At 39.8% G+C, this 17,974-nt stretch overlaps 2 protein-coding genes across 6 annotated transcripts in view; both read left to right on the plus strand.

The window, feature by feature from the left end:
* PTPRR (protein tyrosine phosphatase receptor type R) overlaps nucleotides 1–11,105 on the plus strand; it is a 142,781-nt gene extending 131,676 nt beyond the window's left edge. For both annotated transcript variants that reach the window (XM_048301248.1, XM_048301247.1), the window contains 4 exons: nucleotides 116–226; nucleotides 1,380–1,537; nucleotides 3,558–3,671; nucleotides 9,891–11,105. In XM_048301248.1, coding sequence (XP_048157205.1) covers nucleotides 116–226; nucleotides 1,380–1,537; nucleotides 3,558–3,671; nucleotides 9,891–9,984 — 477 coding nt within the window. In that variant the 3' untranslated portion in view covers nucleotides 9,985–11,105. The remainder of the gene's footprint in view (nucleotides 1–115; nucleotides 227–1,379; nucleotides 1,538–3,557; nucleotides 3,672–9,890) is intronic.
* Nucleotides 11,106–11,792: 687 nt separating this feature from the next.
* PTPRB (protein tyrosine phosphatase receptor type B) overlaps nucleotides 11,793–17,974 on the plus strand; it is a 63,248-nt gene continuing 57,066 nt past the window's right edge. For 2 of the 4 annotated variants that reach the window (XM_048300572.1, XM_048300571.1), the window contains exons 1-2: nucleotides 11,793–11,899; nucleotides 13,174–13,563. In XM_048300572.1, the coding sequence (XP_048156529.1) occupies nucleotides 11,845–11,899; nucleotides 13,174–13,563 (445 nt within the window). In that variant the 5' untranslated portion in view covers nucleotides 11,793–11,844. The remainder of the gene's footprint in view (nucleotides 11,900–13,173; nucleotides 13,564–17,974) is intronic. The other 2 variants (XM_048300567.1, XM_048300568.1) reach the window with 1 other exon arrangement.

The raw sequence follows: 17,974 nt of genomic DNA on the forward strand, positions 1-17,974 counted from the left end.
AACATTTCACTTGAATTCATCTGAATTTTGCAGAAAAATACATTCCATGTAAAAATTAGATATGAATATGGCTCCAGGATCCAATTTGTTGGTGACACTGATGTTTGCTTTCCAGAAATGTGTGCTTTATTGGCCAGAAAAAAGAGGAATCTATGGGAAGGTTGAAGTCCTTGTTAACAGTGTGCAAGAATGCCAAAACTACACTGTCCGTCAGCTTACAATAAAGGTAATAATCTGCACCTGAGAAACATCATTCATAATGGTCTATTTTCTTTATTGTTACATGAAGTTAAAGGGTTGGCTTTTTTAAAGCACATAAATTTTTGCAGGAGGAGCTATGAAGCTGCAAGGTAGGGTTGAGACCTAAGTACTGGAATACTTATTGTATTGCCACTTTGTATCACTCTGGCAATAGAAAAGGCTTCAAAAAAGAGTGCAAGTTTCAGTCTCGTTAATTGCATGTGTTTGGGGGCCCTTTTAGCATTGCCAAGACAAAGTAAAGGGATTTTAGTTAATGACAGAACTAACATAGCATTGTTCTAAAAAAAAGATACGTTGCTCATGTTGTGTGCTGAATGCACATATAACTTATCTGAGAAGCTAAAATTACAATAACTATGTAAGGAAATCTTCATGCTTTCGTGGTTCTCACTAAGCATTAGTTGTGCGAAATAAGACAGATGCTCCTCTTCTGAGTTACTCCCCATATTACACTCTCATCAGATTAACCTGCTACTCCTGACAAAGCATTACAATAAATAATGTGTTGGGAAAATTTGTTTATTGTTTCAGCCCCAGCACTGAGAAGTGAGCAGAAGTCATATCATCCAACACAAATTACCCTAGCCCATATTTAGCCTCTTTTCTTGTTAAAGTAAATGGTAGCAGACTCTGTTGGAGAGAATAACTGAACAAACTGGGATATCTTATTAATCTAGAAGGGCAGGTCTTCTGCATCTTTAACTTCAATACTCTTGTAATTTTAGTATCAGACCCTTATGACAATGACCTTAAAAGGTAGAAATACATAATAATTTAGAAATTCAGAAGCCCACATCAAGCTATTCTCTGTAGATATTGTTGCTGATATATCACAGACCTCTGACAATTCCCAATTGACAATACAGTCATAAAGTCAGTAGTCAGATGGACAAAACCGAACTTACACAACTGGAAAAACAGCCAAGTATTAAGGTGCACAAACCCTTCTTACAATTGTGTGTCTGGAAGCACATCTGTTCCATCCACAGTTACACCCTCCAAATCTAATATAAAAAATTGTTTAATCTCTCTTGCCATTTTTACTGTCTTTCTGCCACAACATTTTAAGAAATACAAAGAATACAATTGTTCATATAAAATCTTGATGTTATCTTCAGCAAGGGAGTCAGTCCCACAGTGTGAAGCACTACTGGTACACATCCTGGCCGGACCACAAAACCCCCGACAGCGCTCAGCCTCTGCTACAGCTCATGCTGGATGTGGAAGAGGACAGGGTGGAATCACCAGGCAGAGGGCCTGTCATTGTGCACTGCAGGTAATTAGCCAGTCCTTCTCTTAAATGACTGCCCAAAGCCAGGCTGCAGCAAATTGCATCAAATAGCCCTCCTAAACAAAGAATGTGTTTGGGGAAGAGCAAAATTCCCCAGGCCCTCTTCATGCTCATTGACTTTTTTTAATTCATATTTGAGGATTTGAGTTACGGAGAGAATTCCCTTGTTGCTAGCAAATTGCTTCTGAACTGTTCTCTGTTTCTGCTAATGAATTCTGCTTTTGAAAGACCAGCTGGAAAAATTATTTTCTTTTTGTTTCTTATTTATGATTTGCTTACTTTTTTGTCTTGTTGCATGCTTACATACCTAATTCAAGTGCAGTGCCCAGTGACCAGTTGGCTAAAATATTGCAAAGCAAGTCAGTTTTGAAGAGCAAGCATCAGGTACAAATTTGGAGACCAAAACACATCAGAACTAAAATTTGTAACATTTTCACAAAAGCAGTTGGTTCAATATTCAAGAGCAAAGTGTTATTCAGTACCCAAGAGCAGAGTTTTACTCACACAAATTATAATACACCAGAGAATGTCCTTCTAATAATTCTAATTTAATTCCATTTTATTGCTTTATATTGATTCATTACCCCATGTTGCAATTTAAATAGTAGGAAGTAGCACTGGATTTGTTACATTGGTGGAAAGAAGTAGATTAAATAAAACAGAAGGTAAAAATAAAATCAGTTATAGGTTTTCTTACTTGGTTTGTCTCGCAACTGTGATGATACATCTCTTACAGTTGGGATAATACTTCTATTTTTTTCCTAGAAGTACATTAAATCAGAACTTTTTGTCTTGAACAACTTCTTTCCAGTTCCATATTTAGGGGATTTAGAGAAATGGAAGACAGATTTGAACCACCAGTAATTTCTGAAAACTGGAATGTGATGAATAAGCAACTTTCCCAAAATTTACACAGCTGTATTTATCAGGAATTGTAGTTTCCCTGAACGATGCACAAATCCATGGATGGCTATTGAGATTCCCCTTTTTCTAGTACAGATTTTCAGTAATGAAGATCTTCAGAAGAAGGGGATGTCTTTCTGAGATGAGTGATATGACAGTAAGGTCTGTAAGCATGGGCAGGAATTTATTAATGATTAAAAAGAGATGTCATCTCAATTGTGATTAAGATATCATCCCACTTGTGATGAAAATTCATGGTTCTTCAGTCACAACTCAGCTATCTATACGTTTACTACACTATGGTCTACAAATCTCACACTCCATTTTCCATTTTCAGACAGTTTCTTCCCTTTTTATCTGAGTGAGAGCTATAAAGATCTGGACCCCAACTTCATGCTTTCACTATTTTCCTCCAGTTTTTCTGCCATTCAGCATAACAGCCATGAGCTGCACTGCATTCCACATTACTTAAGCAAGAAACAGAATGGGGCAGAGATTCTCAAAATTGTTGAGGCCTCAGGGATAAAAATAATGCCAAAATGGCTGTTTTCCAGAAGGCATCAAGAAAACCTGGAGAGCTATAGCACCAAATCGTTCTCCATCCTGCAGAATCACAGGAGAGAGAGTTAACTTCATCAGCATGGGTCTAGGTCCTTTTTGCCTTCATGGTTAGAGATATGGTTAGCAGAACCCTTGTGTACTTTGATGGCTTTAAACATAAAGCCCTACTGAATTTTATCTTTAGGTTGGCTTCTCCTCCTTTTCAGTGCATATCTTTATCATTTGCTTGGACTGGACCAGAGAATACTCAGACTTTGTAGGGCTAATGAAGCTTGGTTTTCTTTCCATACACTTGTATGCAATCTGAAAAAATATAAGCCTCGCAATTATCCACAACTGGACTGCTGGAACAGTGCACACTTCATTTCGCTCTAAGAAAGTGAGCTGAGAAGTCAGCCTTGCTGGACATGCACCCAGGAGCTATGGGTTCTAGCAAGTCCATATTTCATATTTTTGGTATTTTCATATCTATTTAGTGTTTTCCATGTAACTCTTTGATCTGTGAACTCCATTCCCCTATTAAACTTTGCCTTCTTTTCAGTGCTGGTATAGGAAGAACTGGATGTTTTATTGCCACAGCCATTGGTTGTCAGCAGTTAAAGGAAGAGGGAGTTGTAGATGCTTTGAGCATTGTCTGCCAGCTACGAGTGGATCGGTGAGTTCCAGAAGAACCATGAATCAGTCAGTGATTCTGAAAATCAGTCAGTGATTCTGAAATCATTACCAAAATGATTTAGTAATGATCAGTAATGATTCAGTAAGGATTCTGAAAAAATTTTTTGCAGTCAAGTGTTACTTTGCATGAAATGGCTGCCATTGCTTTTGTTGACTTTTATGACCACATTAACTGAATATTCAAGGTAACATTTGTATTGAGGTCCTGACTAAGGAATCATTGTTTTGTGGGTGAAACTTCCACTGAATGAAATTCCCCTGAAATGACAACCCTGTGGTTGCTGGGCACTTGTCACTTCTCTTTTCCTCTCTTAGAACTTTCTGCTGTGTGCATCATCCTACTAGGATGCAAGAGAGGTGAGGCAGTCTGGAGACAAAGGATTTTCTTTGAGCCTGGATTGACAGAGACATCCAGGCTCACTCAGTGTGTAGTTTCTTTGAGCATTGGAAAAAGACAAATCTGGTGCTGTTGCTATTTCCTCAGCTGTTCTGGGGGTCCTTTTGAATTGAGTTGGCAAATTTACCCAGCCTAAGAAAATACCAAGGCATTTGTTCCAGACTTTTCTGAAGTCAGATCAATTCCCTGATTGAATTCTAGCTTGGGAGCAGGAACAGTGTAAGCCAGCATTGTTGCAGAGTGCTTTGTTTTGTGAAACCGTGGCTGAAGAGGGATTTGTGTTTTAAAGGAGGATATGGGTATAGTGCACAATGGAAACTGTTGGTTTGGTTGTACTTTTCTTTCTTACTCTGCTAGGAGAAACAGGATTGCACCAAGGATAGAGAAGTCTCCTCTTCTGCTCTAGGTACCAGGTCATGGAATCTCCTTGCAAGTATCTTAACTGCTTCTGACATGCATGTCTTCTTGAAATTAAAAACATCCATAAGGGTGCAAATGCTGAAAAAGAGCATAGGTCAAAGGGTTAATACAGAATTTTTTGTGTTGTGAAGAGCTCTGAAATGTACTGAAACCATGAATTGCAGAAGGACCTGAATCCATATAGTTGACCATGTTAATGGATCATCTCCTTTGCCTTCCCCTCCCACATGGCTTCATCACACTAGACATTGTAATGTTATCTTTACAGGGCAACATGAGCCACCTGGAGTGTAAAATTCTCCAAGGGGAGTTATCGACCTAAAATCTCAGCAACAAAATAAGAAAGAATAGCCTGGGGAAGAACACTTACTCTGCTTTAAATTATCAACTGCAAATTTCCAACCCTCTTTTCTGATAATCTATTCGTCTTATTGAAAAAGGTTTGAAGTGTTCTCCCCCATTTTAGTATTGCTATTATGAGAGAATCTTCTTCTTACTGCTTTTACAATCCATTATATAGAAGTGGAAGCAAACTCTGGTCTCAGCTGTGTCTTTTAATGTTGCTATTTCAGACATAAAAAAACAACCCAAATTTTCAGCATTATAACTGACAACACAAGTTTATTGAGTGGATCTACCTAATGAACTTTCTTTTACATGTTAGTATCCTAGATAAGCTTGGAAAGAGAATGGAAATCTGACCCAAATATAACATTCGTAACAGCAATTTCCATGACACAAAGCTTGTTATAAGAATTGTTAAATATTGTGATTTGCACATTTCTGTATTTTTTCAAGTTTCAGATTATGTAAATAGACCCCAGAGATCTTGCTTAAGGTGCTTCATATTCTCAGGCATTGCCTGAGACAAAGAGTATGTCTCTGTTTTAATTTTTAAAGACATTTTTCTGGATAAAACTCAGTAACCAAAACCTGGTTTTTCTTTTTTTTTTCTTTTTTTTTTTTTTCCCAACTGGCCATACTGCAGAATGAATCTCACTGACCTGGCAGTCAGTTTGTAGTCAGATTACTAAGGCAAAGCTTAGCAGCCCCGAAGACTACAATAGCTACTGCCAGCCCAACAGTGGGTCCATAAAGTGGCCAAGTGTCACTGGACAAAGCTCAATGAGACTGACCTCCCCTGATGTCCCAGTCCCGACATGGTGATCATTGGCAGGTGGTGTGTGAGACAGGGTCATTACATGTGTCATGAAGCTGGCAAAATGAACTTAAAGCCTGCTAGACGTGGCTGCAAGAGCTGGCTGTGGCCATTGCAGTGTTGCACTGCAGTTACCAGCATGGCCAACATCAGCAATGGGGTACAATCGAGAGCAGAGCAGAATCAGTGCTGAGGCTGTCTTCCTCATTTATACTGGCCAGCAGCTGAGCTCCAGTTTTTTATTTATGCATCAGATTGCCCTCAAAAAACAAATAAACAAACAAACACAGGTTACTGATGGAATGAACACACAGAGGGATGTCCACTCTCATGTGGACTTTTTATCACATGAGTCCATGACCATATTTCTACCAAAATGCAATAGGAAAAAAGAAAAAACCTGACTTGAGGGACTCACAAGTGGTGTTGTAGTGACTTACCAAAACTTTCCTATTACCCGGCGTATTCAATAAAACCAAACAAGCATCCAGACAAATTGCAGATGGTGGCAAAAAGTTATGCTGGAAAATAGGTTAATTAATGGCTCGTGTAGCTCTCCCTGGAAACAGTTTTAAATAGTGATCCAACAGGGATTGAGACAGGACAGAGCTGTTCCTAGGTAGGGTATGTTCGGCTACCACTTCCTTCTTAGCTGTTCAGTGTAAGTTAAGGGGTGAATGGATCTGGCAGTAATCATCAATTCTGAGCTAATACAAGAAAATGGACCATCCACTCAAAATATTGACCCAGGATGGAAGTACAGCCATGGTCTGTGTGAATTTGTAAGAAGACAAACCCACAGGTCTGCTCAACTTACTTTTTTTCCCAGTTCATTTTTTATATTTTGCAACAGAAACAGGAAATGTTTGATGTGAGGCATCTTCAAGACTTACTGTGACATTGAGAAACTTTGCAAATTCTTAACCTTAAAGGCACATTCTTGGAATGACATCCGATAACTGCTCTTGGCTCCTCAGACAGGATGAAAAGCATTTCCAGTGTGCGTCAATTCATTGTTTAAGTGTTTTGACTAATGGCCTCTGGTTAAAAAAAAATAATCCCAAACCCTGCATCACATTCATTATGGAGCAGACTGCATCCAGCTGCACTAGGAGCAAGCCAGAGGGCAGGGTAAAGGACCCTTTATGCACCCACTGCTACCCAAGCAAAGATGGTCACAGTTCTTGAGCCCTCAGCATACCAGGGTCTGTTCCTTCCAAGCACCAACGCAAAGAGTCCCAAAGAGGTAGAGAGCCCAGCAGCTCACAGAGTAGCTGGCAGTGCGGACTGGCAAACAGACGAAGGCTGCACACACAGAGGTGCTGTAGCTGTGGCTACATCCCTTCTGGGCACTAGGGACAGGGGAGAGGAAACCTCCCTCCGTGAGCAAATTTCCTCCTGAAACGCCCTTCCACACAGACATTTCCACAAACCAATGTCTTGGGGTCACAGATAATACCCTGCTATTAAATGTGAACCTTGCATAAGAACAAAGATAAGAAGGACTTGGGATATTGGTAGATGAAAAATTGGACATGAGCTGGCAGTGTGCACTTGCAGCCCAGAAAGCCAATTGTATCTTGGGCTGCATCTAAAGCAGCATGGCCAGCAGGTCCAGGGAGGTGATTCTGCCTCTCTACTCTGCTCTTTTGAAACCCCACCTGGAGTGCTGCATCCAGCTCTGGGGTCCCCAGGACACAAAAGGGATGGGCCTGCCACAGTGGATCCAGAGAAGGGCCATGAAAATGGTCAAAGGCACAGAACACCTCTCCTATGAAGGAAGTCTGACAGAGATGGGGCTGTTCAGCCTAGAGAGGGATCCAGGGACATGTTTTTTCAGCCTTTCAGTATAAAAGGGGGCTTATAAGAAAGACAGAGAAAGCCTTTTTACCAGGGTCTGTAGCAATAGGACAAGAGATAATGATTTTAAACTTAGAGAGAGTAAATTCAGATTAGATATTAGCAAGAAATTCTTTGCTTCCCCATATCTAGAAGTGTTTAAAGCCAGGTTGGATGGGGCTCTGAGCAACCTGGTCTTAGGGGAAGGTGTCCCTTCCCATGGCAGGGGGTTTGGAACCAGGTGGTCTTTAAGATCCCTACCAACCCAAAGCATTCTGTGGTTACTATGGTTGAATAAATCCCATGTATAATAGCACTGACAAAGCTAAGTTGTCTGAACCTCTGAATAAGACTCATATGCCCTTAAGCTGACAGAAATATGCATTGTTTGCCCATACAAGGTTCAGAAGCATCATAACCTCTTAATTGTGCTTGCTAACACAGGGCAGACACAGTGGTGCTAGGCTCAGGCCCCGCCAGTCTTACACATGCTTTCTTGAGGATTTTGTATGTTGCTTCATCACTGAAGAGGAAGGAGCGAGGATCACCACCACAAACAGCCTAGTGCAGCCAAAATTGTTTTAACCTGCCCTTCCTGCCAAGTCCTTCTCCCTGGATACATTCCCTTCCTCCACCCCTTCCACACAGCAGATCTAACCTGGGAAGTGCACTCCCTTAGAGAACATCTTGGGGGAATATTGATGAGGAAGACAGGGAGGAAAGCTGGTTGGGAAGGGGTTGCGTGGGCAGAGCAGGACACAGCAGTGAGGAGGAAGGAAGGAGACAAGGCAACACAGAGGACAGAGCAAAGCCCTCCCATCACCTCTCGTATCTCGCTGCATCTCCAGGCAGGGGACAAACACAGAGGAAAGCAGCTGAAGGCAAAAGGCAGCCAAGAGTTAGGAATTTGTGGATGTCTTTGATGGCAAAGCTAAGAGTGCTGCATTTTGGGCTGCATGGGACCTGTGATTTTGTTCCTAGGAATAGCATATCATAATAGCCATGCAGCTCACTCAAAGGTGTTCTACATTTTCCTGAGCTCATTGGAGGAACACAGACAGCTGGTCACTTGCTTAAAGTGGGTATTATTTCAATTATGATTTTCCTGCCATGGCCATTCAGCCATCCGATAGCATTGAAGAAAATGAAAGGACCTTGTAGTTGTAGATAACTTTCTCTAATACTAAAGGACAGCACTTGTTGAGGCAATTTTACCATTTTTCAAATAGCTTGGTATAGCAGTACCATATATGTTGTTAGGGATCTTATGAGATCGTCAGACCTGCTCCTGTAAGATATCTGGCTCCAACAGTGCTCTGGATCCAAATACCTCACAAATTTGAATGTTTCAATGAAGATCTAACTGAAGCCAAATGTGGTACATATCTTAATGTCTTCCTCCTCGCTAAGGCCATTTAGTCTTTCATCATCCCAAAGATAACTAGCTGCTCCAGGGCACACTGAGGATGAACCAGGTGCTTTTTTCTAGAAGCAGAGTAGATAGCTTTGAATACCCTGGCAGATGAGATAATAGAAGTGGAATTAAGTAAACTTGAGGCCTTGCTCCATGAGAAGAGAGACTTCAAATACCTCAATATTGACAGAAAGAGGCTCAATTTAATTTCAGAGCTAAATGGTACCACTCCTACCACACCTACCTCCTGTAGGACATCCCCTTCCTACCACACTGCAACCAGCAGTGGAGAGGTGGCACTTGATCCTCATACTTAGACCTGAAAAATTGATTGTTATCAGGTGAATGTATAAAATGTAGGCATTTAATCCAAGCTGGCTGCAACTAGTTCTTTTTATGGTTAGGTTAAACTCTTTTGCATTGTTGGTGGTGAAATGATTCACTGCTGTAAAATTTTGTACGTTGTGGCTGTTCGGACAGGATGCATTGTAGGCTTTAGAAAGAGGACAGGAAGAGCTGTTCTCTGCACAGGCCATCTGTGTGTCACAGAAGGTTGCATTTTTAGTAAAGGACAAAAATGAAAGGCCAGATTCTGTCTACTTCCTTGCTCCATCAGTGGTAATGCTGCATCCATGTATCTGGCCTTCCTTGCCCAAGTGATTGAGCAAAATTCTCTTTGAATATACTGAATTTGAAATGTAGGTTTTAACGTTGTAGATACCAGATGTTTTCTTCTCTAATTCTTACCCTGATGGAACTGGGAATTCTTCATATTGGGCATGTGCTGGATGGCATAAGTCATGAAGAAAGTAATTCTGCTGTGACAAAAATTCCTCACTTACTCAAGCAAACTCCAAGTCAAAAATTGAGGAAAGGGCTTGTGTTATCTGGTGGTCATGCGGCTGGTGGGAGCTGGAGGGTGTTACAATCTTAAGAAATAGGATTTCAGTCCAGTGTGTTTCCTTTCCAGGGGTGGAATGGTTCAGACCAGCGAGCAGTATGAATTTGTGCACCATGCACTGAGTCTGTATGAAAGCAGACTTTCTGCAGAAGCTGTCCAGTGAAGCCGAGGAGAGTGAAACCGAATGTCAGTCTCTTGAGGTAATTTGTTTCATTACCTACCAGCAGCTTCTTCAAGGAGTTTACTGCAGTGGGAAAGACGGCTTTGAGGCCAACTTCTGAAAGGATTGTGGACGGTTTGGTAAAAGTACAGAGATTGCTGGACCCTTACCATATATGAATGTATTGTGAGCTTCCCAAAAATGATTTATAAAGAAGGTACTGTGCTGAAACTACACATGGATTTTGTGTATGTATCTAAAGATGGGTTTAATTCTGTAATGCTGATATCTGCCATATGGAATGTATGTATATGCTACTGCTGCAGTCAGATGGACATTGGGACTTCTACAGAAGAAATGTTTAACAAGTGTATAAAAGCTTTGACGTTTGCAAACTGTCTTGTGAATGGACTGTCAACTGTACTGTAAAGTGCTATTACTGATTATGTGGTGAGCTTGTTTCTTGGCCACATAATATTCTTGCTGCTAAAATTGCAAGTGTTCAACTATGGATTAAAAAAAAAGGAGATAATAAAAAAATTAAAGATCTTGTTTTTGAAAATATTCAAAAGCAGTTAATATTTTATATGGAAATACATGTTCTTCATACTATTAACTATTAAATGTGTATTTACTGTAGGTCTTACAGAGCAGTTGCAGAGCACAATGTCTGTTATTCAGTGTGTATGTATTTACCCTATACTGTTGATTGTCTTAGAACATGCTTCTGCTACAGACCTGAATCCAGTGTATTTGTAAATTGTGTAAGTCATTCTACTTTTAAAAGAAACTTTGTAGCATATATTAAATGGTAAGGATTTTAACTATTTGTCTGTCTTTTATTAATACAGAAATTTTTGCATATGTTGCTCTGTCTCTTTCAGTAAGAGATGGATGCCTTTAGTGATACGGACTCTTCCATGACAGGTTATACAAGAAAGAAAATGCTGCTATGACTGTTTCCTTTATTGTTCAGTGGAAGTTTGTTTTTAAGAGATATGCGAAGTTGGCATTATGACTTACAGCACTGGGAGGTCTGTTTACAGGGTATAATGAGTTTTTAATGCAGTGATGTTGACTTTGCTTCATACTGCTAATAAATTACCCTTACTATAAAATAGTAACTGAAGTCTCTGTTCTTGCATAGAGTAGTTAATGCACACAAACTCTTGTACCCCCATAAACAGGCTCAGCCCAGCACAATTTGGTTAGCCTCCACCATGGCTTCAGACCACTTGGGAACCAATCCAGAGGACACAGGGAATCCCCCACTGACATGGAGCAAGGTGCACCACCTGATGGGAAGGCAAACCCAGCATCACTTGATTCCTCTGGGGGAGTTTCTGTAAGATCTGGTACAGATGCCAGAGTTTTGCCTCCTCCTCTTTCCGTTCCTCCTCACCCTCCACTTGGCTTTTAGAACTTGTGGAGTTAGAAATATCAATATTGAGGTTTTTCTTGATTATGTGTAGTTACAAAAAAATACGTGTTTGTTCCCTGGATAATACTTAGTCAGCACCATCCAGATGACCTATAGATTTGTAATAGTTCACAGGCAACAAATTACACAGAAGTATGATCCCCTTTCTTTTAGTCTAAAGAGATTCAATATAATCTCTTTTAATTTCCCAGGTGTTTGAAAACTTCTCTTTTGCTTGTATTTTTCCAAAATAAATGAACTAGTAAACCGAAGAATCATGTAAAAGGACAAAGTGCTGTAAAACCCCCCAAAACAATTGAATAGAAGGAAGTGCTCGTCACTGACTTTTTCCCCCTGTGAAGGCACATTTCCTTCCTAGCCTTCGCTTCACTTATCTGAGGTGGGTTTTTTTAAGAGAAGCATGGGGAGTTGCTAGAGGGAAAATGGATTCTTTATTTCACGTCCTGGTTTCTACCTGTCTTGCCTTGACATTCTCAGGTAAGTGTCTCTCCCCACATCCCCTCTGCTGTATTGTCCTTTCTGCCACTGAGCAGAGCCCTCTGGCACAGCCAGTGACTTACAAAAACCGAGTCAGCTCTTCTCTGGGCTTCATACCAGAGGAATGAGGGGCAGGGCCAACATAGCCCGTTCTGTTTAGATTCCTTTCCAAAGGAAAATAAACTGCCTTCTTCATGCTGGAGATATATCTCCTTTTTTTAAGAACATCTCCTGATAGACAATCCAGGAGCTGAACTTTTGGGACAAATGTTTCAAAGGAGAGATTCCTATCTTTTATTCATACTTTGTGAAACTTTAAGAGACAGGAGCTTTCTGTAGTGCTTAGTTAGAAAATACCCAGGTCTGTAAAAACAGGGGAATGACAACATCAACTGAAGGAAATAAATACACATTTGGTTTAGCACTTTGTAACTAATGGGGCTGGAAATGTGAGTAACTGAGATTAAAAACCAAGAACAACATTAACATGATATGGCAGGGAGGCTGCATTTGAAATAACCGGTTCTGTGTTCTGTAACAAGTACGCATTTTGCATTGGTAACTTCGTGGGGTTTTGATGAATGCATTGTAGTTTCCTTCATTTGAGTAGTTGGTGTTGATCTTTAAGCGTGGTGACACAGAGAGCTGATCTTATGTGAATTGGAATGGTCACAAAGCTAACAGCTAGATATGTTGGGATAAATCCAGTAAAACATGTACTTCCTATCAGTAAAGAACCTCCATTCCTGTAACACAGGCACTGAGAAACATAGATTTGTGAATATCCTCCTATATGTTTCCCTCAGAAACATTATGAATGTTACTAAAACAACCTGCAGGCAGTAAATTATAATTTTTAAAGTCTGTGTTGTAAAACTGAAACAGAGACTGAGAACTCATGTAGATCTCTGTATGCTTTCAAGCAGGGGAAATGAGGAACTGGTGTTTGAAGTTAATAGTTCTTGGATTTCTTTTATATCCAGTTTAAGTTTTTCTTATTTTTATATTCTATGAAGGTCAACATAACCTTGCTACAATAGTCTGGGGTTTTTCATTTTCATTATTTACATTACCAGCACATGCATCATGTGGGTGTTGTGTTTGGAGGGTTTATTTTAAATTGGTTCAACTTACGGGAAGTTTCATGAAAAGTGCAACACATAGAAAGTGGGAAGAGAGATTTATCTGCTGATGTATTTTAAATCATTGAAAATTTTCTTTTTGTCAAGTAAATGTGTGATCTATTGTATTTTTCTGGAATTTTCCTTTCCCAGAAGGGTTTCTGATTATCCATGTCCAGAAACAGCAGTGTCTTTCAGAAAAGAGAGGAGTCATTATGGAAAAGTGCAATATGACCAGCCTGAACCAGAAGTGGCAGTGGATGGCAGATGACAGGCTCCTCCACGTGAAGTCTGCCCAGTGCCTGAGCATCTCTACGCGCTCTGCTCTGTCGTCTCGAAGCATCATCGTCGATTGCCCCCAGGCAGTCAGGTGGAATTGCCACGAGGATGGGCTCCTGAAGGTGGCCAACAGCTCTCTTTTTCTCACAAAACAAGGTCAGAAGGTAATGGCCAAGCGGAGTAAAAAATACCTTCATACATGGATGCAGCTAAAAACCAGTGAGACGGGAAAACCTATTTATGTAAATCTGTGCTCAAAGCAAGGTGAGTTATTCCTTCAAGAAAATATCCTGGGAGTTTTGGTAACAAAAATGTCTCTGTTATGCTAACCCAAATGTGAAAAATTATTGTATTTTATTCATACAGAAGAATGTTTTTCACAGTTGAAAAGCATTTTGAGAACTACTAAAGAACAGCTAAGATGAATGCTGTCTTTCTCACAACTGGTGGAGTTTTTAAGTCACTTTATATTTTCAGGATGTCTCTCCTTTTGTCTACTCCCAATCTTTGGATCAATGTGTTTATGTGTAAGTTCAGCTCACTATTACTGCGTCATTTCCTTTTTCCATTTCTAAGCTCTGGGTACTAATTCCTAGTACTTTTTAAAATGTGGATGCAAAGAAGTTCTCCTCCCCATTCACGTTATCATACAAATCCAGATTCAATCTGTCAAGAGCAAGAACGCGTCTGAAAATCAAACACATGCACAATTATTTCTCTGATTAACCTAAATGCATAATTAGAACAGTCATGGCTTACACATTCATTCGTTTACTCAGTGTAATTTTGCTCCTAGATGCCATATACATGAGAACACTCAAAATCCTGGGAATAATGAACTGAATCAAAAGTCTCAGTAATTTATGGAATAGCACCCTGAAATGCAAAGGTCTGTGCACACACCTACAGACACCTACCAGTATATCTGTGTAGTTGTGGGTTTACATGTCCATGGCAAAATGGAGGGTAGAATGGTTTGAAGAGAGGGTTTGAATACTGCTGCATAATGCTTTCTTCAAGTCCTGTTGTTGAGCCTTCCTGGTAATCCTGTTAATACTGTTCTTGTGCACTATTAAGCAGTTCTTCATAGTAAATAAGAACAACCTACAGATATCTTTTTACTGGGGAAGAGTTAATTCTGGTCCTTACAGGGTTAACAAAATGACCCAAAACTTTTACATATAGCCAGATTTTCAGAATGTTTAAACCAAATCCTCATTTTGTCTAAACTCCTAGTTATTGTAAGGCAGGGCACCATTTTTTTCAGCAAATTTGCACTTGCAGAACTCTACTCATAGGACCAGGACTACTCACCTGAGTGGAGGTATGAAAGGATAGCTTCCAGAATCAGGGAATGGAAAAGTGGCCATGATGCCATCCCAGCCCTCCTATATTTTAGAGATTAAAAAGGCAAAATCATTTTAAATCCTGTGGGGTGTGTATGGCTCGCATATTCAAAGACACTATGAACCATTCAGATGAGGTACACAGGTAGTGTTTTTTCCTTTAGATAGCTGGATGGAGTGTGGCCTCACAAAGTTAAAGTAACCTTGTATACTTTTCTTAATCATCCTCAGAGGAGAAGCAATTTAAGACCAATAAGCACTAAGACAATTGTCATGGGATATTAAAGCACCTTCTCCTCTATTTACTGTGCTCATTTCTTAAATTAACTTACCTTAATTTTCCTGAAATTTTCTCCATAGACAGGCCTGTCAATTCTTTCTAAGAGTGTTACTTACCTTATTTTTCACAGCTCTGGGAAGGTCTGCTGACAAATCAACAAAACATTATAATCCTCAATACCTAAGTATTTTAGGAATATAAGAAGCTCATAAAGTGGAAATAGTGCAAAGAGATTAATTTTTCAAATAGTAGTAAGTACTATGAGAACAGAATCTAATGCCCCCAATTCTGGTCATGGCATCCATATGCATGTTAAAATTTTCAATACTGAATGTGTAAAATTAGTCTTCCAAAACATCTATCTGCTTTCAGTATAAGCAGAAGTGGATCAGCCTAGAATAACATATTTGGTCTATATTTAGCTAAGATAGTAAAAATTGAGCAAAATCTTTGGAGCTGAAATGGCTGTAGGTTTTTCTACTCCTGACTAACACCGTATTTTGCTACAATTTATCCTCTGTTTTCACAGTACTCATAAAAATAGTTATATTTTGGCATAGGAGTAGCTCACTGAATTGCATTCCAAACATCATCCCAGATAGAGTACAAGCACCAAACCCAATAACTGCAACTACCTTTTATTCTGGACCTTACTCAAATATCAAGCACGATTTTTCTGAGCTTGGGGAAAGTCTGAGCTTGGATTTGGATTTCAAATCAGCCATCTGAGATGTGTTTGGATTTACATGTTTTGTAACAGTCCTGACCTAAATGATTGTTGGTAGAAATCAGGATCAATTTGGGTATGTATCCCATCTCTGCTCACTCAGAGATGATTCTAAATCTAGCAGCAAACAGTCCTTCTCACACAAACTCATGTTTGAATCTGGCCTCCAGATGAAACAGCTGACATGAAGAACAGTCATAAGGTATGAATATCCCTTGAGAAAGTGACACTTCATTTCCCACCAAATTCTTGAGGACATTCTGGGCAGAGAAAGAAAAAAATCTCAGTAGTGCTAAAGCCTTCTTTTCACCAGCCTGCTGTTGGGTTCAGAGCTTCTCTAAGCTCAGAAACCAGGAGAAGGAACAGGAATGGAAACAGGCAGGAGGAAAAGATGGGGCAGGTAAAGATGTAGAAGGGTGGGATGACTGAAAAGAACAAAGACTGTTGCATGTAAATAACAGTTGTGGAACAAATGTCCACCATGAATGCTGACACACTAACACTGATGTCACTCCTGAGCTGCATAAGCAATTCTTACAAGCTTCTTTTGTTCTAGGTAGGTTAATTTTAATAAAATATCCAATTAAGAACAGATGCATGCTATGTGGTACCTTGAATATTACCAACAAACCTCAAAACCACTGCTGACCAAAAATTATTCACTAAGTAGACAGTAGTTCAAATAAGGAGACACAAGGCCAAGCTGTATGCTGCAGTTACACACTGAGCTCTAGAGACTGCCACACAGGCTGTAGAGCAGTCTGGATACAGAAGGTGACATGAACTGTTTTGTAATATGATGCTCTTCCTTGCATTTCTCTTATACCATACATGGTAAGGACAACCCTAGAGCTGTGAATATCAAGACATTCAAAAAGAGTAGCTGATTTCGTGGAGGATTCACTTACAGTTGTGTGCCAAGCACTGAAGAACCATAATGGGATTTCCAAAGATATAAAACATGTTGGACAAGAAATTCAAATAACAACTATAACATCTTTCTATATCTTGCTTGTTTGCAGCCTAAAATAGACAAAATACTAGATACCAGGTATGAGCTGAAGTCTGATGGGCCACCTGACATTCACACTGTTGCTTCCACTTTTTCTACCCTTGGTTCTTGTCCAGGATAATTCCTTTCACATGAGCTTCTCTCTTCCCTTTATCCCCCTTCCAGTTTAGCTGCTTCATAATCAGAACTTCAGCTAATTAAGTTCACATCCCACTGCTGATGCTTCAGTGGCTGAGATGGATCACAGAAGAGACCAGAGCAGTGCACACTCCAAGCATGCTCTAAACCACTGAAGCAGCAGTAGCAACTGCAGAATATGGAAAGGGAAGCACATGCGTCTTCTTGGGACCCTTGGGAAGGTGGAAAAGCACCAAAGAAAGGTGGCAGAAGCACAGAAAAGGCAGCAACTCTTACCCATTTTTTAAATAATGTAAAGACCTTTAGGCTTTAAGCTTTCCACACCTTTAGTGTTTGTAGATACTGCAATAATCCATCCGTAAGTTCAGTACAGGTTGGAATTTTTAGTGTGTGTAACTTTTACAAGTTCCTTCAGGATAAATTAGAACAGTGATAAAAGATATTTTCAATCCACCTTTAAGTTGACCCAAAACATTTTTCCTAAAATACATTCACTGAAATTCATTTTAATCTCTCCAAGTTATTTTATAGGGTTTTGTAAGTATAAGAGTTTGCTAACATCTGTGTGAACCCATGAAATATCAAAAATTATTTGAATCTTTCTTTCATGGCTGACCACTTTTGCTGAGCTCCATCTGGACAAAGAGAGGCATCAATGTCAGATCCTTGGACATGGTTATGAGATCTTGTACACAATCCAATAGCATATTGACAGAAGCTCAAAGATAAATGTGAGTTTAGATTTTCTAAAAAGAAATGGAGAAATCTGCAGTGTAGCCTAGGTCTTTGGGCTTTGTAAATTTTCAAAGTTTCAGTGAGCCACAGCACAAAGAATATAGAATAAAACCAGCTCAGCTACTTTCATGGGGAAAAAATGGAACAATAGGCACAGCTTCCCAGAGCAATCAGGAGGATGGGAAGTCCTACTTTATGATTTCATCTTCTCCTGGAAGTGCCAACAAAGATGCCAATTCCAAACAACTATGCTGGTGTTTTTCATTATTATATTCTCTCTTTTGTGTGGACCTCCATGTAGAAGCTGGAGTGGGTTTGAAATTCTAGGTGTAGGTGTCTGAAGGAAGTGATTATTTTACTTATCTCAGCAAGTGCTTTTTGTCAGTTGAGATGCTCCAGGATATTCCACTTGATCTCTGACTGCCAGCCCAGAAAGA

The sequence above is a fragment of the Corvus hawaiiensis genome, chromosome 4 (genome assembly GCF_020740725.1).
Source record: "Corvus hawaiiensis isolate bCorHaw1 chromosome 4, bCorHaw1.pri.cur, whole genome shotgun sequence".
NCBI lineage: Eukaryota > Metazoa > Chordata > Aves > Passeriformes > Corvidae > Corvus > Corvus hawaiiensis.